At 37.9% G+C, this 24,429-nt stretch overlaps 5 protein-coding genes, 1 long non-coding RNA gene, 3 other non-coding genes and 1 pseudogene across 12 annotated transcripts; 2 read left to right on the plus strand and 8 right to left on the minus strand.

Moving 5' to 3' along the window:
- Positions 1-353: 353 nt before the first annotated feature.
- LOC104752388 (metal tolerance protein 9-like) lies at positions 354-4,480 on the minus strand. Of its 3 annotated transcripts, none has more exons than XM_019237896.2 (7): positions 3,335-3,636; positions 2,622-2,734; positions 2,279-2,524; positions 2,114-2,194; positions 1,807-2,037; positions 1,343-1,715; positions 354-1,212 (listed from the first exon to the last, which is right to left on the minus strand). In XM_019237896.2, the coding sequence occupies exons 1-6, from the start codon at positions 3,525-3,527 to the stop codon at positions 1,371-1,373; spliced, it is 1,209 nt and encodes a 402-aa protein (XP_019093441.2). In that variant the 5' UTR covers positions 3,528-3,636; the 3' UTR covers positions 354-1,212; positions 1,343-1,370. The 3 variants fall into 3 exon arrangements, with proteins under 3 accessions (XP_019093441.2, XP_087346982.1, XP_019093440.2); XM_087490856.1 differs by adding an exon at positions 4,164-4,480 and having other exon boundaries at positions 1,205-1,715; positions 3,335-3,701; XM_019237895.2 differs by adding an exon at positions 4,112-4,480 and having other exon boundaries at positions 1,205-1,715; positions 3,335-3,701.
- LOC147926033 (small nucleolar RNA snoR116) lies at positions 580-665 on the minus strand. Its single transcript, XR_015585582.1, has one exon. It is a non-coding gene; the product is annotated as a small nucleolar RNA snoR116 (small nucleolar RNA).
- Positions 760-831, minus strand: LOC147926034 (small nucleolar RNA snoR117). Its single transcript, XR_015585583.1, has one exon. It is a non-coding gene; the product is annotated as a small nucleolar RNA snoR117 (small nucleolar RNA).
- LOC147926035 (uncharacterized) lies at positions 3,974-4,738 on the minus strand (annotated as a pseudogene).
- Positions 4,739-5,036: 298 nt separating this feature from the next.
- On the plus strand, positions 5,037-5,677 carry LOC104752390 (uncharacterized). Its single transcript, XR_761952.3, has 2 exons — positions 5,037-5,347; positions 5,440-5,677. It is a non-coding gene; the product is annotated as an uncharacterized LOC104752390 (long non-coding RNA).
- On the minus strand, positions 5,533-9,189 carry LOC104752389 (glyceraldehyde-3-phosphate dehydrogenase GAPCP1, chloroplastic). The gene is made up of 14 exons (XM_010474510.3): positions 8,612-9,189; positions 8,117-8,190; positions 7,959-8,026; positions 7,837-7,875; positions 7,641-7,741; positions 7,334-7,446; positions 7,141-7,240; positions 6,881-7,027; positions 6,725-6,785; positions 6,537-6,634; positions 6,305-6,447; positions 6,113-6,196; positions 5,939-6,028; positions 5,533-5,849 (listed from the first exon to the last, which is right to left on the minus strand). The coding sequence occupies exons 1-14, from the start codon at positions 8,711-8,713 to the stop codon at positions 5,795-5,797; spliced, it is 1,275 nt and encodes a 424-aa protein (XP_010472812.2). The 5' UTR covers positions 8,714-9,189; the 3' UTR covers positions 5,533-5,794.
- A 1,139-nt stretch (positions 9,190-10,328) lies between these two features.
- Positions 10,329-13,761, minus strand: LOC104752391 (pentatricopeptide repeat-containing protein At1g79540). The gene has a single exon (XM_010474511.3). The coding sequence runs from the start codon at positions 13,019-13,021 to the stop codon at positions 10,679-10,681; it is 2,343 nt and encodes a 780-aa protein (XP_010472813.2). The 5' UTR covers positions 13,022-13,761; the 3' UTR covers positions 10,329-10,678.
- On the minus strand, positions 13,657-13,773 carry LOC147926036 (U5 spliceosomal RNA). The gene has a single exon (XR_015585594.1). It is a non-coding gene; the product is annotated as a U5 spliceosomal RNA (small nuclear RNA).
- Positions 13,774-14,178: 405 nt separating this feature from the next.
- Positions 14,179-16,626, minus strand: LOC104752392 (phosphoglycerate kinase 3, cytosolic). The gene is made up of 7 exons (XM_010474512.3): positions 16,440-16,626; positions 16,078-16,297; positions 15,730-15,807; positions 15,360-15,620; positions 14,953-15,270; positions 14,683-14,841; positions 14,179-14,559 (listed from the first exon to the last, which is right to left on the minus strand). The coding sequence occupies exons 2-7, from the start codon at positions 16,270-16,272 to the stop codon at positions 14,365-14,367; spliced, it is 1,206 nt and encodes a 401-aa protein (XP_010472814.2). The 5' UTR covers positions 16,273-16,297; positions 16,440-16,626; the 3' UTR covers positions 14,179-14,364.
- A 1,842-nt stretch (positions 16,627-18,468) lies between these two features.
- LOC104752393 (ATP-dependent zinc metalloprotease FTSH 12, chloroplastic) lies at positions 18,469-24,398 on the plus strand. Of its 2 annotated transcripts, XM_087490862.1 has the most exons (20): positions 18,469-19,121; positions 19,372-19,556; positions 19,761-19,987; positions 20,350-20,627; positions 20,853-20,930; positions 21,010-21,252; positions 21,334-21,474; positions 21,566-21,733; positions 21,825-21,937; positions 22,019-22,235; positions 22,330-22,401; positions 22,501-22,620; positions 22,716-22,832; positions 22,936-23,112; positions 23,286-23,405; positions 23,504-23,578; positions 23,672-23,779; positions 23,873-23,953; positions 24,037-24,107; positions 24,233-24,398. In XM_087490862.1, exons 1-20 carry the CDS (start codon positions 18,693-18,695, stop codon positions 24,234-24,236), a joined length of 3,024 nt encoding a protein of 1,007 aa, XP_087346988.1. In that variant the 5' UTR covers positions 18,469-18,692; the 3' UTR covers positions 24,237-24,398. The 2 variants fall into 2 exon arrangements, with proteins under 2 accessions (XP_087346988.1, XP_087346987.1); XM_087490861.1 differs by having other exon boundaries at positions 24,037-24,254.
- Positions 24,399-24,429: the final 31 nt, after the last annotated feature.

Below are 24,429 nucleotides of genomic sequence, written 5' to 3' on the forward strand. Positions count from 1 at the left end.
ATTAGTTCAAAATCAAGACCATGGCCAGAAACAATATAGGAACATCGATCATATTGGCTTACGTATAAATATGATTGCCAATTAGGATGATCTTTGTAACAAGTACTTATTGGCAACGTACAGCGCTTTATCCACTATTGAATAAGTGAATCAGAGACTCTAATTTGTTGCCTTCCCAAAACTTAAACTGATTAAATCATGTAAGGGCTTTTGAATGCACAAGGAGCTATCAAAACTAGACCAAGTACCAGAATATCACCATATCGATTTCGGCAACGTACAGCGCTTTATTCACTATTGAATTGAGTAAATCAGAGACTCTAAATTGTTGCCTTCATAAGCTAACCACAAAATAACATGAAAAAAAAATCAATTATAATAAATTGTCTCAAACATATAAGGGCTTTTGAATGCACAAGGAACTATCAAAACTAGACCAAGTACCAGAATATCGCCATGTCAATTTCGGCAACGTACAGCACTGTATCCACTATTGAATTAAGTGAATCAGAGACTCTAATTTGTTGCCTTTCGTATCCAATAAAATAAAAAACAAACAAAGAACTGAAAACAAACTTTAGGCTCAGATTATAAAAAGAAGTATGCATCAACGAGCAGTGAATCTCTCAAAGTTTGATGGTAATCTTGTTTCATCATCAGCGCCTACTAAAACTCAAAACCAAAAACATCCTAACATTGTATTAACCAGCTAACGAGATAAAACAGAAAACATCAATTACAGCACAAGAAACAGATCTAAAGCCTCAGAAAGTGGAGGTAATCATCAATGATAAACTCAGATGGTACGGACAATCTCAAACATCACAGGCTACGATCTCAATAAACACCTAAGCCATCAAAATAAACAATACAGAATCTAAAGGAGAAAAGATAATTCACTACAAAAATGGGGGAAGCGCTCTTGGTCGTTTGTATGAACATTCCGTGGAAAAGGCGGCTTATATAGCGATGACTCTAGGTTACACGAAACCCTAAAGACCGTCTTTTGCTGATTAAAATCTCCTAATGGGCCTCTCATATTTTCAAAGCCGACTTATTTCTGCCTAAAAATTGACCTATAATTCATAACATGCATTCTTCATTGGGCCCAAATTATTTAAAGTACACATAACCTTAGGCCTTAACTGTCTAATTTTAATTTCCATGTGCGATTTACTTATCTTCTTCCATTTGTACTACTTGATTTTTGACCTGATGAAAAAGACCAAATCGTTATAAAATTAAAAAGTGTCACATAACACACATATATTCCAAATCGTTATCTTTTGTGGAATGTTACATCAAAAAGGGAACAAAAATATTCCACAGAAACCGAGACTACCTGCTTATTCCTCTCTAGATCTACTAAATCAAACCTTGCACTTGTGTTCTGGGCGATGAGTAAACTCAAAGTCAATATGGACAAAAGCTCTCTCAACCTCAGCGAGTTGTTCCAGCTTCTCCTGAAGAGTCTCTCCTATGTTGTGAGCTTCGTGTAGCCTCATGTCCTCTGGCAAAACAATGTCAACTTCCACGAAGTAGTGTGACCCAAACGTGTAAGCTCTCACTGTGTCTATGTGTTTTATCTTCTCGTGATGGTTCCATATCAAGAACGTTAGTTTCGCCAGGAAATCCGGTGGCGCTGAGCGTCCTATCAGTGAGTGGACATTCTCTAAAACCGTTCTTGCCCATGTGCTGATTGTGTACAGAGCAATCTGATACAATAAAGGAAATAAACGTTTTCTCAACCATACACTCTAAAATCTATTCTGTCACAAGACACATTCTAAGATTGGATTTACTTACTACTATAGCGCCAGAGGGATCAATCCACCAGTAGAACTTTACAGCTAATACGGCTGTTGCTAAACCGACTGAATTGGTGATAACATCAAATAGGTGATCTTGTGCATAGGCCCTGACAATTTCGTTCTGGAAACTCCTGCAGTAAAGCATGAGTAGAAACTTGACGACTGTAGCCGAAGCCATTATTCCAATCATCCATTTTTCCTCGGTGCTACTCATATGAGAACCGTTCTATACAATGAGAAAGAGTAGATTAGATTACATCATATAACTGGCATCGAATGAGAAAAGCTCGTGTTAATTGTACCTTGGAAACGAGTAGCCTGGTTGACTCTAGTATCACTTGTAGTCCAAGAGTTGCCATCACAGATGCAAACACAATAATCCCCTGACAAATTTTAAAGCAGTGTGACTTTTTTAGTTTCGTGAGTTTTAAGGGAAGCAATGAGAGAATTACAGAGACTATATATACCACAGGTTGCATGCGCCGTTTTCCAATTGGATAGCGAAAATTGTTTGGTGTTCTCATGGCATTTGCAGTAAACCATAGAATAAATCCAGACAAGAGGTCTAAGAGAGAGTCCAAAGTGGAAGCAATCACAGCCATAGATCTACTCTCCACAGAAGCATAAACTTTAGCTACAAAAAGCACAAGGTTTGCTGCGTTTGAGATGTGAACAGCGAGCCTCTCACTCTTGGCAAGCTTCTTCAGTTCTTCCTGTTGAAATCAACAACATGCCATGTATGAAAGAAATTGGACGAAATATATCGGTTAGAGATTCAAGAGGAAGACTAAAAGAAAGTAGAAGTCGAACCTCAGTTGGAGCTCCAGGGACAAAACCAGTTTCGTTAATTGTCTCCATCTCATTGAAACCCTCCAGGAGCTTCTCTTGGTTCTTGTAATACTCAGAGACTTTACGTTCCTTATCTGATTTTCGAAAACAGAGAAGAGTGAAAACCATGTTAAGAGTTTTGGTACCACCTGCTTGTCTACTGATGATGATTCAAAAACATGTTTAACAATCGATCCCTTGATGGTGGTTATCATAATAATCCCAACAAAATCTACAATCTGCGTAAAAACTACGAACGAATATGATTCTGTGTCCCTATCACACTAAAAAGAATAAAGAAATGGTCCTGATTTGCCAATGTTTCTTGCACATCCTAAAGAAGCTTCCCAGATTCACTTTAGAATCTATAACATATGCTACAAGTTGGAAAAACAGAGAATTTTGCAAAATAGAAAGCTTAGTGCCTTTTGAATCAATACTGTTCCTCTTAACCAAAAAAAAAAAAAAAAAAAAAACCACTCTAGCAGTTTCATAAGGTTAACAAGATATTGGGAACACCGTATGTATGATATATACTTGACCGATTAGGGAAAAAAAATATCGCCTAGGGTTATAAAGGAACAAGAGTCCTCGCAGGTGATAATCCCTTGGCGTGAATCATGCTAACACGTAACACAACATCGATTATATACACACGAAACGAAAAGACAAGGAGGAAGAGGAAATAAACTTACTCGGAGTCCGGAGATAACGAGACAAGCGAGTACGGCCGCTGTGGCGGCCAGAGGACAACGGAGAAGAAGAAGGGAGGCGAAATGTGTCGAGGCTGAGACGCCATGAAGAAGGCGGCGAATCGTCGTCGTTGTTTGGCAAAAGGTCGACATTGTAGTCTTCTCCACTGAGGCCGAGATGCTCCTTCGCCGCCATCGCCGATCTCTCTTTTTCTGTGTGCTGAATTAATTGTTTGGGGGAAAGTTATACGAGAGAGAATCAAAACTTGTTGCTTAATTTTTGGACCCTTTTTTGGAAATTTAGGTGTTGTAGTTGCCACGCATGTATACACTGTATATTGTATGTAGAAAATGCCAAACCTCCTCCTTCCTAATTAATTAAACCCCTTGATTAATAAACTTAAATTATTCTTTTCATATTAATTGAATATATATATGTACAAAGCACAAACTATAATATAAGTACCATAGAAACACAAAAACCGTTTAATTATGAACAAATATAAAAAGAGTTTAAAACGTAGTCCGAAATTAAGAAAATCTAGAACCTTTGTCAAGATATTTTGTTTGTAGAGACGCAAAAACAATAATATCTTTTGTTTGACGTATTAACGAAATTAATTCTTGTAATGCGTGGACGTCTCTAAAACGAACAATTAATTCTTACACTTTTTTTTTTGTTCTTTTTTTTTTTTCGCATCTTCAAACTTATCAATTGCACATAAACATCATAAATTCATAATTCACAAACCATAATATAAGCTTAAGTAAAACTCTCACTTGATTGAGAGTCCTTAGCTAGCTGAGGACTTGGTCTGCAGAGAATTGGTACCTCCCGTTCGGATATAAAATGTATAACCTTGGCTTGATACTCAACAAGAGGCCCATAACGATACTCCCGAGCCATGATTTACAGCTTCCATCTAGCTTGTCCACTTACATTAACTCTCACAACATTCACTAATTCCAAAGTCTTGTTCTTGGTCTCGTTGAACTTGTTAACACAGACATTATTAAAATCCCTCTCACCGTTCTTCCTCTCTATACAGAGGTCGTAGATTCCGACCTAAGGATCAGGAAGAAAACCTTTGCTCTCGGAAGCCTTAAGCCCGTTGTTGTAGTATATGTCATAAAATTGCTTGTTGGGATACAACTTACGAATTCTTGAATTGATTTTATTTTCGCGACCATCAAAGCTATCGACATCCCACTCTGGTTCTTTTTCTGACACGTAACTATACTGAGTCCACTCATCGTCGGTGCCGAAATCAAAATCGCTATGGCTGCTGCTATTATCCAAATTTGTATTTATCCTTCCTTTTCATTTTTTGTAAGATAAAAATTCTAAATTGTTCTAGCCGATGAAATGCCGCCATTCGGTGTTCTGATGTAAACCTCCAAACCCATGAGAGGGTCAGGCAGGGGTATCTGTTTACAAACAAAAAAAGCTGTGGAATCATTCAACATGTAATAAAAACTGTTGGAGACATTCAGGATTTAACAAAAATTTCGGGCGTATCGGTAATAAAACGGAATGTCAGGGGGCGTCTGTAGTAAAAAAAGTTCAGGGGACAAACTGTAACAAACAAAGGTTTAGGAAAAATATGTAAATAAACAATAGTCCGAGGAACATATGGAATTGACAATAGTTTGTGGAAAATGTTGTAATTTCAAATGAAATACCGGGCCAATCGAAGAGATACAAGAGTAACCTTATCCAAGATTTTGTTTCTTCTCCTTATCCGCATGGTGGCCAGTGATTAACTCTGTCCTTCCTTACGTAGTAGCCTCACTTGGGACAGAAGCGAACACAATGCTTAGAGTCTGCTTCCGATTAAAACTCTCTCAAGTTGTCTTCTTTCTCGAGTGGTGATGATGGCGAAGTTTTTGAAAGAGATCAGAGACAAACAGATGAGATAGATGATGAGGTTGTCCATCCATCTCAATGTATATATCTTCATGCTTAACTTCCAGAAATCGCCAAAACCAAACGAGTTTTGCCGAATGAATAAACGAGTAAGTTTTCTACTCAAACATAGCAGTAGGCGTTTAGCTACATGACTAATCTAATTCAATTTCTGTTTTCATTTCGAAAAACCATGTTTCAGTGGCAATCATACATTACGCAAGGTGAAAGACGCATAGCTGACGAGGCACTATCAAGAATCTCCCAGTTAATTGTTGCTTATACTGGTAAGCTATTTTTGGTAAAGTCCAACAAGTTTAGCCCCTTATTGATAGATGTAAGTCGCACAGTTTTTAGTCTTTTGGACCCAATATAGTTTCCAGAGTTGTTGATAGTTGAACAGAACAAAAATAGAAGAAAGGCTCGTGATTCAAACCAAATTTCTCAAACCACCTAGCATCTAACTTAACCGAACAAATCCAAACCGGCTTTGTAGAGCTGGTTATGCAAGAAGCCGAAAGTCTCAAGCTTCTGCAAGAACCGGTACATGTATTTATTTAGTGGCTGGCTGCTACCAATGCCATGTGCTCTATAAGGTCAAGAACTCGGTTGCTGTAAGTAAAATGGGAGAAGATTTGTAAGTGTTTGAGAACTGTTAGCTATATATCTTATGGAGATGAGATGCGAAACAACAAGTGTACCTGTAACCCCATTCGTTATCGTACCAAGAGACAAGTTTCACAAAGGACTTGCTCAATCCAATCCCGGCATTGGCGTCAAAGATACTGGACCTGTTATAACAACATTGAAATCGCCACATTGGTCAACCACCAAAAAAGACTCAAATGGATTTGAAGAAAAGAAGAGACACCAACCTTGAATCACCTACGAAATCGTTGGAGACGACATCTTCATCTGTGTACCCGAGAATGCCTTTAAGAGGCCCTTCTGAGGCATACCTATTAGAGGGTTACATTAAACCATGAGAAGTTACAACGATTTCTACATTAATAAGTAATTTTGGGATGAAGAAATCTGCTTGGTCAAGAAAGTTTTGGGAAGCATACTTAATGGCTGCTTTAACATCTTCGTAAGAGGCACCCTTCTCAAGTCGACAAGTTAAATCCACAACAGAAACATTCGCTGTTGGTACACGGAAGGCCATTCCCGTAAGTTTCCCATTCAGCTCTGGAAGAACTTTACCAACAGCCTATTTAATCAAAAAACAACTGCTCAGATATGATTCCAGATTTAAGATAATTACATGCTTGTAGACAACCATGCGATTTTTTTGTGTACCTTCGCAGCGCCAGTTGAGCTAGGAATGATGTTTTGACTAGCGCCCCGGCCTCCTCTCCAGTCCTTCATTGATGGCCCATCAACAGTTTTCTGAGTAGCTGAAAGAACAAATAACCAAAACACACAGGTTAGTGTTATCAGGTTATCAATATTCAGTTATGTACAGCAGGAGAGCAATATTTATAGACCTGTAGTTGCGTGGACAGTTGTCATCAAGCCTTCAACAATACCAAATTCCTCATGCACCACCTGTCGAATACAGTTTAGTTGACCTTAATGAATCTCTTAGCAATGAATGATATATGAGCAAAAAAACAAGCACAAAGGAGGGTAAGATTACCAACCTTGGCAAGAGGGGCAAGACAATTGGTGGTACAACTTGCATTGGAGACTATATCCATGTTTGGTTGGTATGTCTTCTCATTCACTCCAACAACAAACATAGGTGCGTCAGCTGAAGGGGCAGAAATTATAACTTTCTTGGCACCGCCCTGCAAACAATGAAATATCAAGCAAACATATATATCATCATAAAACAAGTTTATTTGATTTATATGTATCACAAGTTCAGAGGTCGACAATATATGAATGTATAAAAATGCACCTTCAAATGGGATGCAGCCTTGGACAGGGTGGTGAATACACCAGAAGACTCAACAACATAATCAGCTCCAAGATCAGCCCACGGGATCTCAGCTGGATCTCTGAGGAAGAATAGACAATAGAATATTAGGTTCTAAAGTAAAAACGCATGTTCTCTGACCGACAGAAAAGAATATGCTACTTTGAGGCGATACCTCTTGCTCACAACATTGACCTTCTTCCCATTGATCTCCAAAGTAGAATCATCAATGACATTGATGCTTCCCTTAAAATTTCCATGAGTAGAATCATACTTCAACATGTAAGCCTGTGGAATAGGGGGATAGAAGGTCAACATTAAGTTTATAAATTAGATATTTGGCCTCCGGAAAAGAAGGCTAACATATAATGTATCTTTCAAGGTTTTCTCAAAGTATACCAGGTTCAAGCAAGCAAGAACAGAGCATAATGATGGTTTCAAGAAATACTCCGCCAAAATAATCAGTAAGAGGAAATCCTTACCATGTATTTGGCATCAATGAATGGGTCATTCACTGCCACAACCTCAATATCATCCCTGGATGTTGCAATGCGGAGTACCAACCTTCCAATCCGACCAAAACCTGCAGCAAAAAGAAAAGAGCTTATATAAGAAACGAAAAAGTTGGGGCCTCAAAGAATATTCTTGAAGGGAGTAAATGATGATAGAAACACATACCGTTGATCCCAACCTTTGTCTTTCCACTGCTACTTGACCCTACTCAAACCAATCAAATGAAAGTCACCGATAAGCATACAACACCATATACATCCCACTGAATTAATATTTTTCTTACTAACGTTTAAATGCAGGTGGCACTTCTGTAGCCGTGGCTTTGATGGGCTGAACACTTCTTGCATTGCGTTTTCTGTAAGTTTGGACATAGGAAAGAAAAAGAGTATTAGAACCGAAAAGTGTGTCATACATTTCATATGCAATACAGAATTTGTCACCGAACTGTAGAGATGAAGATATCCCAGATGAAAATCTTGATGATTTCAGGTTGCGACTAAACCCAAGATTTGACGACACCTGAGAATTTGAGACAAAAGATACTAATAATAATAAACACAGATTGTTTTCTTGCAAAATACGTGAGAAAGAAAATATAAACATACAAACGACTCCAAAATCCAAGCATATAAATTAGCTTCCAGCAAATTGTTAAACAAAACTAATTGAGCTCATAATCAGATAAACTAACACAACAAACGTATGCCATTAGACATTCTGAAAAGACCCACGAATAAAATTTCAAACCTCGAGCCACTTCACGAGTTACACGAGACAGAAACAAGATTAACGTCACCAGCTTAGACTATTTCGAAGAAGTAACCAACGGCGCGTAAAAATTAAAGCAGATCAAAAGCACGACCTAAGCTAAAAGCAAAATCGAATCGAGAACGAGAAACGAAGCAAACATCGACAACAGGGAAAACGTTGAATCTCTGACCTTAGAATGATCAGAGGCCGGGGAGGAGAAAAAGTCAGCGCGAGGAGAAGCAACCGTGGTGGAGGCGGCGGCGGCAGATCTGAGGAGAGAAGAGAAGGCCATAGATTCGGTACTGGAGAAAGAAAAAAACAAAGGAAAGAGATCTCACGCTCGCTCACACGGTCAAAAACCCTAACCCCTTTTGGTTTGGCTTCTGAGAGTAGATGTAGAGCCAACCAAATTTAAACAAACGTGGAGAATCCAAAATGTTCGCAAGAGTTTGGCCTTTTTTCCTATTTTAAAAAATCCAAAATTGCTTTGGAATTGCACTCCTTTTTGTCTACTCAACGGAGTTTTTTAGGCAATTGTATATATTATTATATGTTGCAGCAGAGTCAGAGAGAGAGAGAGACGACACACTCTGTTGCTGCTACTTGCTAAATAAAATTGATGGGTTTCGATCTGCTGCGGCACAACTCATCTAATTATGAAAATAATGCATTTTTCAACGGCATTAAGATAAAATTAATGGCTGATTTTTGTATAATTAATAGAGATAGTGATTGATACAACGAGATTTTTGCTTCAAATTCTGTAACAGAAAACAAAAAAATTAGCACACTAATAAATTTAGCAAATGGTGGAAAAGAAGATGACATGGCATATGAAAAGGAAGGGTTGAGATTTGGACGTGGAATACAAAAGACACGTTCAGGCCCATGATTGGTCGGCCGCACTGTGATCTTTTGTCGTTTTGGCACTCTGAGATACTGACTCTTGGGAAAAGCCCTTGGCGATGCCACGTCAGATGGATCTGGGCCAGGGTTTTATAAAGCCCTTTCCAGCTCGAATTTAGCAGCTGCCCTTTTGTCTTTGACCAAAACTTGTGAATAATATCTTGATTAGTCCACAATGAAGAATCAAATACAAATACATTAAAACCTCTATAAATTAATAAACACTATAAATTAATAAATTTTTGTCAGTTCCAAATTGGGTCAGTGTAAAAAATAACAAAATTTGATAAGATAATAAGATAATATTTTTTCTGAAATCCTCATGTAAAATATGGTTCCAATAATATCATAAATTAATAATCATGTAAATTTATATATATATATATATATATATAATGTATGTTTCTCCTAAAACTCATATCTACAAAACAACTGTTATGTTGTATTTTCAAACTATAATTATATAAAATATTTTGTAACATGTCATAAATATAGCTACATTTTTTTTTAAGTTTTCAATTTTTAGATATCCATCATTTACATTTTGATAGTTTGATTGACTATTAAAATGCAACAATCTATATCATTATTCATAAATTTAATTTAATGTATGTAATGTGTATAAGTGAATTTGTCTATTGTATTTGTAATTTATTGTTAATAATGTTTTCTAAATATTACAAATTCAATTCCAATACCATAAAATTTTGAATATCTGAAATTATTGTTAAAATTGTCTCAACTCATAATTTTTAAAAGTTAAACTATTAAAAATATATCTATAAATTAATAATTATTAATTAATAAAATGTTTTGGTCCCAACATTATTAATTTATAAAGGTTTTACTGTAGGTAATACAGGCAGTTTACTTTTCCGATATGAAGAAGCCAATTAAGGGGCTCAGTGATGCAGGAAAGATGCAATACGGATAAGCTGTGCATATATATATATAGGAGATTCAGACATTTTTGAACATGCTTCGGAAGGAGACCAGAGAGATTCAGAAATGTTTAGTCTTTTATTTTCATAGAGATTTAACATCATCATACAAAACAAATCAGTGTACAAATAAGAACAGAAAAATATAAGGAAATCTTCAAGAACGACTCTATAAAGAAAGCATACAACGCATTTACGTATAACCTCTTTTTTTTTGTTTCCTTTTGACCTGCTTGCTTACACTCGGTCTTGTCATTTTTCCTCGAGAGCTTCTGGTTTCAGAGATTCTTCTACTCTAATGTATTTTTAAGGTAAAAGAGATTGATTCATAGCTCAAATCTCTCTTCTACAAAACCCCCCGCGCCACTGAATCCGGATGCAGATAAAACCTTTACATATCATTTCATTACCTAAGGATATATCAGGACCTGCTTTCTATGTCTATGAAGTTTCAAAAGCTTGAATCGAAGCATCGAGTCAACATCGTACCCTGTACGCTCCATCCTGTTTATAAGTTGAGAAACAGTTTCCAGTTTTTCTCTTGACAGCAGGAGGGAGCTTAGGAGGTAGTTGCAAACGCTAGGCATTAGCTTGAAGTTGTTATCTAGAGTGTATAAGAACACATCTATTGCTGCATCAAGTTGTTCTCTTTTGCAGAGTCCATGAATCAATTTGACACAAGTCGGAGGTGTGACGAGTATCTTCTTCTCCCTTAAAACTGAAAATACCATCATGGCCTCCTGAAATCTCCCTGTTTGGCATAACCCGATCAGCCATATTGAGTAAGGTCCTAAAGTTAACTCGTCTTTTCTGGTATCCAATTCAATAAGTCGTCTTAAAGCTCTCTCGGTTTCCCCTTCCTTGAAACACTGTTCGATCTCATTAGCTGTTTCATCATCCAGACAAGATATTTTCTTTAGGTATTTCATCCATAGACTAAAAGCCACCAAGACCTTTCTTTTCCGACATGACCATTTCATGAGCGATCTGTAAACCGCTGGACTGTGTCTAAAATCATCTTTCGCGTAAAAGAGTTTAAAAGCTTCTTCTTCTCTGCCGACTCTATAAAGTCCGTTGATGAGAGTGTTGTAAGTGACGCTGTCAGGGGATAAACCCTTCACTTGAAGCACATTGAGAAGCTTGAGAGCACCGTCAATGTCTCCCGCTCTGCAGAACCCGTTTATAAGAACATTGTAAGTATAAATGTCTGGAGAATTCCCGGTATCAGCAAAATGTGCAAGATCCCTGTATGCCTTGAGAATCGAACCGGATTCAACCATGTTGTCAAAGCTCCGGTTTCCACTGTGCGAAAGCCTTAGAAACAAGGAAGCAGGTCTCCCCACTTCCATTTTATGCAGCAATAACCTGGCTTCCTTGAGCTCACCGGACTTGCACAGTCCATCGATTAAAGCATTAAACGTAGCAACCGAAGGAGAACAACCACTCTTCTCAATCTCCACAAAAATTTCTTCAGCTTTCCTAACCAGACCATTCCTGCACATGCTACAAATGAGAATTGTGTGCGTGCACCTATCAGGGAAGGATTCAGTTTCTGACATCTCGAGTTGGAGGGACCGAGCCTCTTCCAAAAGTCCCCTCTCACATAGAGCCTTTATAACAGCATTGTAGCAGTAGGTATCCGGGCTAATGCCCTTACTTGCCATGCTGCTTAACAGCTTCAATGCATCCCCAATCTTACCAGCTTTAGATAACCCTTGAATCAAAATCGTGTACAAAATGACGTCAGGCTTGATATTCTTCTTCATCATATTTGCATACAACTCAAATGCCTGAGTGTATCTACTAGCTCTGAACAATCCATCAATTAAACTGCTATAACCTCGAAGACCAAGCACAAAACCATCTTCCTCAAAAAGCTGCAACAGCTCAAATGCTTCAACCATCCGACCTAATTTACAAAACCCATCAAGCAAAGCATTGTGTGCGACGAAATCAGGAGAGTTACCGCTCGCTTTCATCTCGTAAAATAGCTTTCTAGCGTCCTCAGCACTTCCCCTCTGACACAAACCTGAAATGAGAATCGTATAGATAACTCTGTTAGGTGAAATCCCTCTACCAGTCATATCGTCGAACATCTTCTGTGCATCAGTCGTTCTCCCTTTCTTATACAACCCATCCATCAAAATACCAAACGTGTATAGATTAGGGGAACAATTGCACTTGAGCATCTCATTGTACACAGCAAAAGCCAACATAAAAAAGACCTCTTCACGCATCATGACTCGCAATATCACGTTGTACGTGAACACATCGGGTCTACAATCAAACTCCTTCATCCTTCCAAACGTTTCCACAGCCTTCTCCGCCATACCCATCTTAGCATAAGCTGAGATCAAAACGCAGAAACAATAAGAAACGACAGAGACACCACCAGATTTGAGCTCCTCCAAGGTCTGCCAATAAAGATCGCACCCATTATCTTGAGAGAGCATATCAATGACCAAACCAAAAGACTCTCGGCTCCTGAGACGCTCTCTTCTCGATGCCCATATAAAGAAACGGAATCCTAACCGTGGATTGACCTCATCTTTGATTACCGATGTGATGATTCTATTCGAGAGAAACGGAACAAGCGGCTCCAAAGCTGGCTCTATGGGTTTCTTCTTGGCGAGGATACTGACGACCTCGCCGGAGATATTGAATTCCGAGTTACCGGAAGAGTAGGAACGTTGCATCCATGACGGCTTTGAATAGAACTGAATGACTGATCGAAATAACATCTGTGGTTTCATAGCAAATGCGAAGCGGATGAGAAACCAAATCTCATTGTTCGGGAGTTGATAGATGCAAAACTTAGGGTTTTACAAGGGGATTGGATCCCATGACTTTTAAACGAAGAACACCAATTGAGATAAGAAGAAATGGGCTGCAATACTGCGCCCCACCTTCACTTGGATTGGTCGGAGGGATTGGTCGGAGAAAGCTCAAAAAATTTCCGGTGATCTGAAGTGATTTCAAATGCTTCGCCGGTTAAAGATGGAATGGAAGAAAATCTCTGAAGATGGGGAAGAAGACGGCTTTCTTTTCATCGTCAAGGGTTTTCTGCCATCGGAGCAAACTCTGGATCGACTTCACCCGGTTTATGGATAAACCGGTATTGAGAATTAGTGGAAACGTCCCGGTTTGTGGTACAGAATAAAAATTGGCGCTTCATACGTAAATAAATTAGAAAACTCAAAAATGCTGAATGAATACAAACAAATTCATACACATCTAGTTTCTGTTCCATCCGGTGTGGGACATTTTTCTTATGTCGTTATTGGGCCAACTATTGGGCCTTTTCCGTGTTTAGACATAAATTAGTGATTTCGAAATTTGTTACATAAAAAAATCTAATGAAAATTATCGAACTGATTAATAATGGAGCAAACTTCGGATGAAGTTGCTCCTCCAAAAATAGGTGTATGCCATTGATCGTAGAGAGCACACGGTATTCTTTAGTAAAAGGCGAAAGAATAGTTCGCTCTGTGCTCACTACATGGCTCCATGAGAAAGTAAGGAGAACCATTTGATTCTTTTATATATAAATCCATTTGATTCTTTTATATATAAATCCTTCGACGTCTAATATTGCTTTCATTCGATGTGGGACAAATGACTTCACTGGGCCGAAGATTCCTAACTGGCCGGGCTGTTCTGTTTTTCTCCATTTTACCGATTCCATTACATCTTCTATTAATCTGTATTCTGAACATAACTTTCATTCAGTTGTTAAGTGTAATGGAAATGGAACCCGAATTTCACTTTGTCTCTCTCACAGGTTAAGCTAATCTCTTACGTTCCAACGACCATGTTTTGTTTAAAATGAACATATGTAGCCAAGAGATAAAGCATCCAGAATATAATGAAACGACGAGCTATGCAACTGATCAGGTATGGAGGAGACTGCTAATCAGAGTTTCATCTCTTTTTATTAAATAAGGCCCCAAACTAAAAACTCAAAAGAAACAGAGCCGCAGACAGAAATTTCAAGCCGACAATACTAATCGCTTGCTCGTCTGGCCATGAGCAAAACCAGACAACTTGTTATACATATAACAACACAAAAGAGAGAAGAAATGCAACATGAGGTTTCTCAAGCCTCGTCTAGAGCGAGAACTCCTGGAAGTGGCTTCCCCTCAAGAAGCTCCAAACTAGCACCACCACCGGTAGAGATGTGACTCATCTTGTCAGCCAAACCAACCTTCTCGACGGCAGCCACAGAGTCACCTCCTCCAATGATTGTGGTTACTCCCTTTCCGCTTAGTTCTGCAAGCTGCTTTGCTACAGCCTGATGGTGAAACAAGACAAGAGAGATTGGGTTAGTTACGTTGGGTTTCTTTGGTCAACAAACAGACATGTTGAAGACGGATGGATTTTGATAAAAAGGGTAAGTGTGTTTAGTTGCTCATACCTCAGTTCCAGCTGCAAACTTCTCGAATTCAAATACACCCATGGGACCATTCCAGATGATGGTTTTGGTTGTGTCCAAAGCTTCGCTGAATGTCTTAATGGAGTCTGGACCAATATCTAGACCCATCCACCCATCTGGGATGGCACTGGCTGGCACTATCTGCAAGAGTTACATAATTGTGTCAGCTTTAAACAGGCCAGATGAGTGCACAAACGCTTTATTTTCATTCAAGACCAATTGAGAGCCAACCACAATGATTGTGACAGTTACCTTGCTGTTAGCATCGGGAGAAAACTTGTCAGCGATAACCACATCGGTTGGGAGCAAGAGCGAGACACCTTTGGCCTTTGCCTTCTCCATGAGTGACTTGGCCAAGTCAAGCTTGTCCTCTTCCACAAGGGAAGATCCAACTGAGAGTCCCTGTGCCTTGTAGAAAGTGAAGATCATACCTCCACCGAGCAGGAGGATGTCAACTGATGACAAGAGCGACTCAATCACACCAATTTTTGTTGAAACCTTTGAGCCTCCAACAATGGCAGCAAAAGGCTTCTTGGGGTTTGCCACAGCTCCGACAAGGTAATCAAGTTCCTAGACACAACAAACCAAAAAATAGTCTGATCAGTAAATAAATAGACTCATCTAAGAAGACACTCTTTAATGATGCAAAATTTAAATACCTTCTGCATGAGGAAACCAGCAACTGAAGGCTTCAAATATTTGGCAACTCCCTCAGTGGAAGCATGAGCTCTGTGAGCAGTTCCGAAAGCATCATTAACGTAGACATCGGCAAGAGCAGCGAGCTTCTTTGCAAATTCAGGATCATTCTTCTCTTCTTCCGCATAGAACCTCACATTCTCCAACAACAAAACACCACCTTCAGGTAGTCCTGCAACCAACTTCTGGACTTCCTCACCAATAGAGTCGTTTGCCATTACAACCTATTAACACAAGAGAGAGAGAGAGAGAGAGAGAGAGAGAGTTCAGAACAGAGTAGTTAAAGGCTGTGTTCATAAACCTTGCAAACCTAGAGGAAGAAGAGTAACAAACCTCAACACCAAGAAGTTGAGACAATCTCGGCACAAGAGGCTTCAAGCTGTATTTAGGAGTAACACCTTTGGGGCGGCCCTAAAACATAAAGTAGAGATCAGAAAATTTCAATAATTCCTAGAATCATCTTACTGACCACACGAACATAACAGAATATAACTTGATTGCATCGTTCCCGCAGTCAATTATTTAGTTAAGCAAACTCATCCAATCAAATTTATCCAATCAAAACCAAATTCATCGTTCCCGCATGGCTCTAGAGATAAACAGATCAGATACAAAATTCCAAACGCGACAAGTGAAAACAGATAAGCAAGCACGTGAAAGTGGAGAACAGAGATGTCATACCAAGTGACTGCAGAGAACAACCCTAGATCCGTTCCCCATCAAATACTTGATGGTGGGAACAGCGGCACGAATCCTGGTATCATCGGTGATGTTAGAGTTATCATCCAAAGGAACGTTGAGATCAACCCTCACGAACACACTCTTTCCCTTCAGATCCGCTTCCTTCAAAGTTCCAACGCTTCTCTTCGTCGCCATAGTAGATTCTTCGTAAGACAAAACACTGTACGGAGAAATCGAACAAAATAGGAGATAACAGATCTAGAAAATTAGCTCAAAACCTAATCGTGAAAATAAAAAATAAAAATCAATCGGAATCGTTAAGAGGAAAAAATATAAGGGAAGCAATTAGAGAAGATACTCACATGAGTGGCTGTAATGAAAGACGAAGATGATCGATCGAACGTTACAGAAAAAAAAAAAAAAAGAGTTGGTGGATCTTTCGAGAAGCGAGAGACCACTATTATATAAATACCAGCTTGGACAACACCCCAAGAAATTTCTATATTATTTCCATTCTGCCACTGTATCTCTCCTTGGATTCCACGGTTTAATTTTCTAATGGGCCTAGCCCAATTATGTAAATATACTAGGACATGATTAGAATAACATTAATAAATGAATAAAGACAATAAGTAAATATTAGAGAATTTGTCATAAACTAATATTAATCAGTGGATATTAGTATTTAGTTATTTACTCTAGTACTGCCTGTATATTATTCACTTATGAATATTATTCTAATCATGTATCATATATCAGTAATAGTTAATTAACATATTTTTATTTTATATATGTTATACTAATTTCTTAAAAATAAACTAGGATTTAACCCGCGGTACACCGCGGGACAATATTTTTAATTTTAAAAATTTATATTTTATTTATTTGTTATTTTATTATTATTTTATTAATTTTAAAAATATAAAAATTTACAGGTATTTGATATAAGTATTCAAAGTATATGATTTTTGTAGTGTTTTCAAGGTTTTAACCCGTGTGGCATATGTATAGTCTAGTAATACATTTATCTCCTGGTACACATCTAAAAGTGTTTAAAAAAAACAATTCCATTTAACTCCCTATATGGGATTAATGCCAACCCGTCTCACCAAAATCAAAATAAGTTTTTGCGTAAAAAAAAATCAAAATAAGTTTTTTTATCAAGTTTAATTATGTTAATTGTTTTACCAAATTAGCATATTATTTTAACCAAATTTTCTTCTTGCTAAAGTTAAATATTTGTGAATATTGGTTTTCTAATCATTCTAAAATTGGATTTTTGGTTTAGGAAATTTATTAATATTAATATAATTATGGAGATTGTAAACTTTTGTTATGGAAAATTTGTTGTATATCATTTAAATTTGAGAGATTCTAGCATCCATAAAAATAGTTTTGGAGATTTAATGGGTTAACACTTTAATGGGTAGAGTTGTTTTTGGAAAAAACAGAATGTATAGATGTTGTTAAGATTTTGTGGCAATAAATGTAACAAATGTTGGTCAATTTAAGAAAGTTTAGTATTCGAATTTCTCTGCAATGTTATTTATGGAATTGTTTTAGGGGTTAATGTTGTAAAAACAAAATTAAATAAATAAAACTTAAAGGGCATAAACCAAAATGTACTTCAAAAATGTTAATATTGATTGTTGTGAATTGTAAATACATATAAGCTAGGTTTTGATCTCACTTATATTAATATAATTGAATCATTTTCTCCCATATGTTTTTAATATATGATTTCATCAGTTATCTCCAAAAAATGTCTTTAGTTTTGAATTAAGAAAGGTATAAAATAACAACTAAAAAAAACCATTTATAATTTTTGGTACAAGTCTTCTACTATCATGGTTATGAGTAGCAGCGTGGTTCCGAATACAGATTTAAGAAGAACTTCTTCTGCTTTTTAAGAGCAGAAGCCTCGTTAAGATGGAAAACTTTCGGGATGGTGAAAGCAATGAAATTCCTAATAAAGCGTCCGTTAATGAGAATAGTAGATTCACCCCAAAACAAAGATTGTTTTACATCTATAAAATAACATCAAAAATATAAATGAGATTTGTTTAAATTACTTATTAGCAAATGACACACAATAAATAATTTAACATCACATGTAACAAATGATGTGTTAATTAATTTGTTTAGCATCATTTCAATCAAATTGACACAAATTTGTATTAGTTTACATCACTTAGAAGAATTGATATAAAATTTGGTTTTACATAAACTAAAATAACCACCGAGATCATATTGACGGAGAAATCAAACAAATTTCCCCAAAAAAAGATCAAAACCTAGTGGAAGAAAATCAATCGGAATTGGATGTTAACCTTAATGGGCCTAGCCCAATCACATATCTACTAGGCTTGAGCCTCTTTGAGTTTAAGCGTCATCATCTTTTCTCCTTCTAACTAAAAAGCACGAGAAGCTCAACGACGACGGATCAGTGTAGATAAAACCTTCTTGCCGGAGAGAAGCGTAAGCCTTGCCGGAGAGTCGAATGGTTTGTTCTCACTACCATTTCCGTAAATTCAGCAGATAGAGAGAGCTCTATAACCGTGAGAATCCTCAAATGCCACTGGTTTTACTCTCTTTTGAACTTTAAAGTTTCATTCATGGAGTTGGCAATTTCGTATAAGCCGAATCCGCTTATCTCTTCATCGAGTCAATTGTTGAAAAGGCCTAAAATTTCTGGTCTTGTTCGGTTTCCCACCAAGTATGAACCGGGAGTTAGCCGGAAAAAACAGCTCTTTCGAGTTCATGCGTCTCAAAGTAGTGGTGGGTCTTCGTCTAATAACGACGGAGGCTTTTCGTGGGTTAGATTGATGCAGACTCTTCGCGTTGGTGCGGAGAGGATAGGGGAGAAGATTGGAGAGTCTGTGAAGAAGGAAACTGGGTTTGACTCGGAAGAAGCAAGTGCGAGAGTGGATGAGTTTGTGGGTCGAGTTAAGGATAGTGTGCAGAAGGGCCAGCACCAGTTGACTCGCTTTAAGACTGAGACAGTGCCTTCCTTTATTGATTGGAACAAGTGGGAGCATTGGAAGGTAAAGCCTATTTCAGCTTCTCAACGTAATTACCAAATCTATCTGGTTCTCAAGTAATGCTATTCTGCTAATGTTCTGAAACATCGAGGAACAATCGTTTTGTAATTTTTTTATGTTGTTGATGAACTAACGGAAGCAAAGTTTTGGAGACTGATGAAGATGTATAATAGAATTGAGAAAGTGACTTCTTTTGGTAGTCCATGTGGTGTATTTAGGTGGTTTCTTAATGAGGGAAAATATTTTGTTTCAGGACATTAGGAACTGGGATGGTAAACGACTTGCTGCCTTGGTGATATATGCTTTTGCGCTGTTGTTTTCTTGTCAAAGAGTTTATGTCGCCATCCAAGCTCCCAGGATTGAACGAGAAAGAAAAGAGTTAACAGAGTCTTTTATGGAGGCTTTGATCCCCGAGCCATCTCCTGGCAATATAGAAATGTAAGTGCTTACTAATCCTCAGTTTCCAGTTGTAATATCATCTACTGGGACATAATAGAATTGGGTTCATATTTAAACAACGGTAACATCCTTAGTCAAGTACTTGCTCAGTTGGAGGCATGTAGCGCGTCAAGGGTGGGAGGATTAAACCAAATTTTGTTTATTTGATTTCCTAGAATGTTCTGATTTAGGCTTGTGTTTCAGGTTTAAGAGAAATATGTGGAGGAAAACAACACCAAAAGGCTTGAAACTAAAAAGGTTTATCGAAGGGCCTGATGGAACTCTTGTCCACGATAGTTCTTATGTTGGAGAAAATGCGTGGGATGAGGATCTAGAGACCACTGAGGGATCGCTCAAGAAAATTATTGATAGAAACGCTAGGATTCAGACAGAGGCAAAGAAGAAACTAAGCCAAGATCTGGGTGTCTCTGGTCAGTATACAATCATTAAGATGGATACATCTGATTTGCATCTTATAATATGGGCATAGCTTTGTTATTAATATTGCCATCACTGTTTCTTGAATATATGATAAGATATATTAAAACCCTTTTTCTTCTACCATGCTGAAATTCGTGATGTAATGTAGAAGAGTTCTGTATACCTGCCTAGTAGGGGAATGTTGAAGACAAAAAAATAAGTGATTTCTTGTGCGAAACCTTTGTTTTTGACGACCTAATCTCTCTCACTGATCGAGTTTCTCGCAGAGCAGCATTTTAGATTCCTCATAGACTAGCTTTAGTAACCTTTGCTTTTGACCATCTAATCCCTTTATTGTATTCTTATATGATAGGTGAAAATGGAATCAGTGGAGGTACTTGGCGGGAAAGGCTTGCAAACTGGAAGGAAATGTTAGAAAGAGAAAAATTATCAGAGCAGTTAAACTCCGCAGCGGCAAAGTATGTTGTCGAATTTGATATGAAGGAGGTAGAGAAAAGTCTTCGCAAAGATGTTATTGAAAAGAGATCTGAAACTGAAGGAACTAGAGCTCTCTGGATTTCAAAGAGATGGTGGCGATATCGCCCTAAGCTTCCCTATACCTACTTTCTTCAGAAGCTTGATTCTTCTGAGGTACATCTCTAAACTCGTGTCCAGCTTAGGGTTGTGAACAGCATGTCTTTATACCCAAGATTGAATTCTTTAACTGATAACAAATGACAGTATATATATTATGAGATAAAATATGATGAGAAGAATCATTTTCCAAAGCATTTAATTTTGAAGCTGGACGTGATTGGATAATAGATCTTTTTTTGAGCTAATGTTGGCACGACAATCGCTGTGTGTTTCTAACAGGTGGCAGCTGTTGTCTTCACGGAAGACTTAAAGAGATTGTATGTGACCATGAAAGAAGGTTTCCCTCTAGAATATATCGTAAGTTGAATATTTGTAATTACTTGTACTGAAACTGAATGATGTACATTCCAGATTTCATATCCTTTTTTCTTTCTAGGTTGACATTCCCTTAGATCCTTACTTGTTTGAGACTATTTGCAACGCTGGAGTTGAGGTGGATCTTCTTCAGAAGAGGCAGATCCACTACTTCATGAAAGTGTTCATTGCGCTTCTGCCGGGAATACTAATTTTATGGTTTATAAGAGAATCTGCCATGCTTCTCCTCATCACATCCAAGCGTTTCCTCTATAAGAAGTATAATCAGCTGTTTGATATGGCTTATGCGGAAAATTTTATAATGGTATCTTTTTTGCTTCTTTGTTAATGTGACCTTCTTCCAACATGTTCGTAGTTCTATTGATGAGTTTTAATCATCATACAGCCGGTTGGAGATGTCAGTGAGACAAAATCAATGTATAAAGAAGTGGTACTAGGCGGTGATGTCTGGGATCTTCTTGATGAGCTAATGATATACATGGGGAACCCAATGCAATACTATGAAAAAGATGTGGCTTTTGTCAGGGTAAAGTATTCGTGACCCAAATTAACATGTGGCTTTAATTCCACTAAACTGACTAAGCTCAAATTCCCCACTGTTTTTATTTTTGAGTCAGGGTGTGCTTCTTTCTGGACCTCCTGGAACTGGAAAAACACTTTTTGCGCGAACACTTGCGAAGGAAAGTGGGCTACCATTTGTGTTTGCATCTGGTGCGGAGTTTACAGACAGCGAAAAAAGTGGTGCTGCAAAAATCAATGAGATGTTTTCAATCGCGAGACGAAATGTAAGGCTCTTAGTTATGTGTTTAAAAGCTCATGCGGTAGTCTTCTACTGACACTATTATTATGGATCTAATATTTAAATATTATCTCCAGGCACCTGCTTTTGTGTTTGTGGATGAAATAGATGCTATTGCTGGTAGGCATGCTAGAAAAGATCCACGAAGAAGAGCAACTTTTGAAGCTTTAATTGCGCAGCTCGACGGGGAGTAAGAATCTACGTTGTTGTTTAGAAATTTCAATGAGATTTTTGTACATGGTTTTTATACTCAAAGTTGTACCACCTGCAGGAAGGAAAAGACAGGTATCGATAGGTTTTCCTTGAGACAAGCTGTGATATTTATATGTGCCACCAATAGACCTGATGAACTCGACCTTGAGTTTGTCCGTTCTGGACGTATTGACCGTCGGCTGTATATTGGTTTGCCTGATGCAAAACAAAGGGTGCAAATATTTGGAGTTCACAGTACCGGGAAGAACCTTGCAGAAGATATAGACTTTGGGAAGGCAAGTTGTTTTCATGCTATTTTTTCAATCTCAATAATATGCCTTAGACGGGTGTTTACTCATTCATAATAGCTACCTCTCTTTCAACATCCAGCTTGTTTTTCGGACTGTTGGCTTTTCCGGAGCAGATATCCGAAATCTTGTTAACGAAGCAGCTATTATGTCGGTATGTCATATTCTTTTGTGGATCCCCATTTCCCATTATAATATGCAATATTTAGAGGAGCATTGTTGAATTGTTAAGGTTCCTAATTCCATTTTACAGGTAAGGAAGGGACGTTCTTACATATATCAGCAAGACATTGTTGATGTGTTAGATAAACAACTGCTCGAGGGTATGGGTGTGCTTCTTACAGAGGAAGAGCAACAGAAATGTGAACAGAGTGTCCGTACCGACATCCTTTGTACTTTTTAGCTCACATCATACTATGCCCCAAAGCTAAAAAGAATCCCTTACCGTTGAAACTTATGTAATATTAGGTATCATACGAAAAGAAGAGACTTCTGGCTGTTCATGAGGCTGGTCATATAGTGTTGGCTCATTTGTTTCCTCGATTTGATTGGCATGCATTTTCGCAGCTCCTTCCTGGTGGCAAGGTCTGTTTCAAATATCTCTTTTTCAATCTTAATGATAGTGGTGTTTATACACTTAACACAGTATAAGAATGGATTAACTAAACTCTTCTCATATATTATACAGGAATCTGCTGTATCGGTTTTCTATCCACGTGAAGACATGGTAGACCAAGGTTATACCACGTTTGGTTATATGAAAATGCAAATGGTGGTAGCTCATGGTGGACGTTGTGCTGAACGTGTGGTTTTTGGCGATGATGTCACTGATGGGGGAAAAGATGACCTGGAGAAGATAACAAAGGTAAGTGCTCTCTCTCGTCTAACTACTAAGTATTGCTTTTCAGCTTCTGATAAAACTCCAACTCGGTAGCAAAGATAACATCTATGTAAACTGCATGTATCTGCAAAGTGCTTGTGTGAGTTATTTAAATCTTTAGTCTTCCATTTCAAATTTGAACTGACATTATATTTCAGATTGCCAGGGAGATGGTGATTAGCCCCCAAAATGCGAGATTAGGTCTCACTCAACTGGTCAAAAAGATTGGAATGGTGGATTTACCAGATAACCCAGATGGCGAGCTGATAAAATACCGGGTACGTACATTAAGAGACTGATACTTTCCCATTTTTACTGATCTCTCACATTCTCGGTAGTTCATCACGTTCTTTTCTACTTCGTGATAAAATACCAGTGGGATCATCCTCATGTAATGCCAGCAGATATGTCAGTTGAAGTATCCGAGCTATTCACGCGGGAGTTCACAAGGGTAATCTATCTTTGACTCAGCATACCTTATTTGATTTAAACTCTCCCATGTGGAGCTTGAAACATATATATGGAATTTGAATGTTGGTGACAGTATATTGAGGAGACTGAAGAACTTGCCATGAATGCTCTGAGAGCAAACAGACACATTCTGGACTTGATCACCAGAGAGTTATTGGAAAAATCAAGAATTACTGGATTGGTACACTTTCTGATACATTTATGACGAAATGAAATATGATCATCTATTAGCTTGGATTCTCTCAGTCTTAAGATATTTCCTTTCATTTTGTAGGAAGTTGAAGAGAAGATCAAGGGTCTGGCTCCTTTAATGTTTGAGGATTTTGTGAAGCCATTCCAGATAAACGCAGACGATGTAGTTTATATATCATCTTCTTGTTGATACTCAGCTCTAGATCTCATTCTAAAGTGTGTCACATTCTTTCCTTGACTTTTCAGGAGGAACTTTTGCCTCGCAAGGATCGAGTGAGCTATCAGTCAGTTGATCTACGTCCTGCCCCACTCCACAGGTGCTAGAATCTTTGCTCTTCTCCTGTCACCACAGGATTGTTCCCAACGTCTTCAATAGAGAAGAGCCACAAAAGGTTCCATCAATTTCGAAAATTCATCTTAAAAGAGCTTTGAATTTTTGCAGATGAGGTTACTTGTTTCCCCCCCCCCCCCCCCCCCCCCCCCCCCACATCATCTGTTTAGGTATAGAACATACTATCCCAGCCGAATTTTGTACTGTATGTCTGTATTTGATGATATATTACTGGTGTATAAGTTCCAATCATAAAGTAGTTCCAGCTTTGATTCTATATATCTGCACATTTTTCATCTTTGCAAACA

The sequence above is a fragment of the Camelina sativa genome, chromosome 16 (assembly GCF_030686135.1).
Source record: "Camelina sativa cultivar CO46 ecotype springtype chromosome 16, ASM3068613v1".
In the NCBI taxonomy this organism is placed as follows: Eukaryota; Viridiplantae; Streptophyta; class Magnoliopsida; order Brassicales; family Brassicaceae; genus Camelina; species Camelina sativa.

Bases quoted from the DNA above. Each gene is read 5' to 3' on its own strand.
- LOC104752391 (XM_010474511.3), bottom strand. From the start codon at position 13,021: ATGAAACCACAGATGTTATTTCGATCAGTCATTCAGTTCTATTCAAAG.
- LOC104752393 (XM_087490861.1), top strand. From the start codon at position 18,693: ATGGAGTTGGCAATTTCGTATAAGCCGAATCCGCTTATCTCTTCATCG. The intron at 23,406-23,503 runs GTACGTACATTA...ATAAAATACCAG, and splicing joins GCGAGCTGATAAAATACCGG to TGGGATCATCCTCATGTAAT. The intron at 23,780-23,872 runs GTACACTTTCTG...TTCATTTTGTAG, and splicing joins AATCAAGAATTACTGGATTG to GAAGTTGAAGAGAAGATCAA.
- LOC104752392 (XM_010474512.3), bottom strand. From the start codon at position 16,272: ATGGCGACGAAGAGAAGCGTTGGAACTTTGAAGGAAGCGGATCTGAAG. The intron at 15,808-16,077 runs GTATGACATCTC...TTTATGTTTTAG, and splicing joins TTGTTCTCTGCAGTCACTTG to GGCCGCCCCAAAGGTGTTAC. The intron at 14,560-14,682 runs GTATGAGCAACT...TTTCACCATCAG, and splicing joins AGTTTGCAGCTGGAACTGAG to GCTGTAGCAAAGCAGCTTGC.
- LOC104752389 (XM_010474510.3), bottom strand. From the start codon at position 8,713: ATGGCCTTCTCTTCTCTCCTCAGATCTGCCGCCGCCGCCTCCACCACG. The intron at 7,241-7,333 runs GTATCGCCTCAA...ATTCTTCCTCAG, and splicing joins GTCAATGTTGTGAGCAAGAG to AGATCCAGCTGAGATCCCGT. The intron at 5,850-5,938 runs GTACACTTGTTG...TTTTACTTACAG, and splicing joins GATAACGAATGGGGTTACAG to CAACCGAGTTCTTGACCTTA.
- LOC104752388 (XM_019237896.2), bottom strand. From the start codon at position 3,527: ATGGCGGCGAAGGAGCATCTCGGCCTCAGTGGAGAAGACTACAATGTC. The intron at 2,195-2,278 runs GTATATATAGTC...AAAATTTGTCAG, and splicing joins AACGGCGCATGCAACCTGTG to GGGATTATTGTGTTTGCATC. The intron at 2,038-2,113 runs GTACAATTAACA...CTCATTGTATAG, and splicing joins CCAGGCTACTCGTTTCCAAG to AACGGTTCTCATATGAGTAG.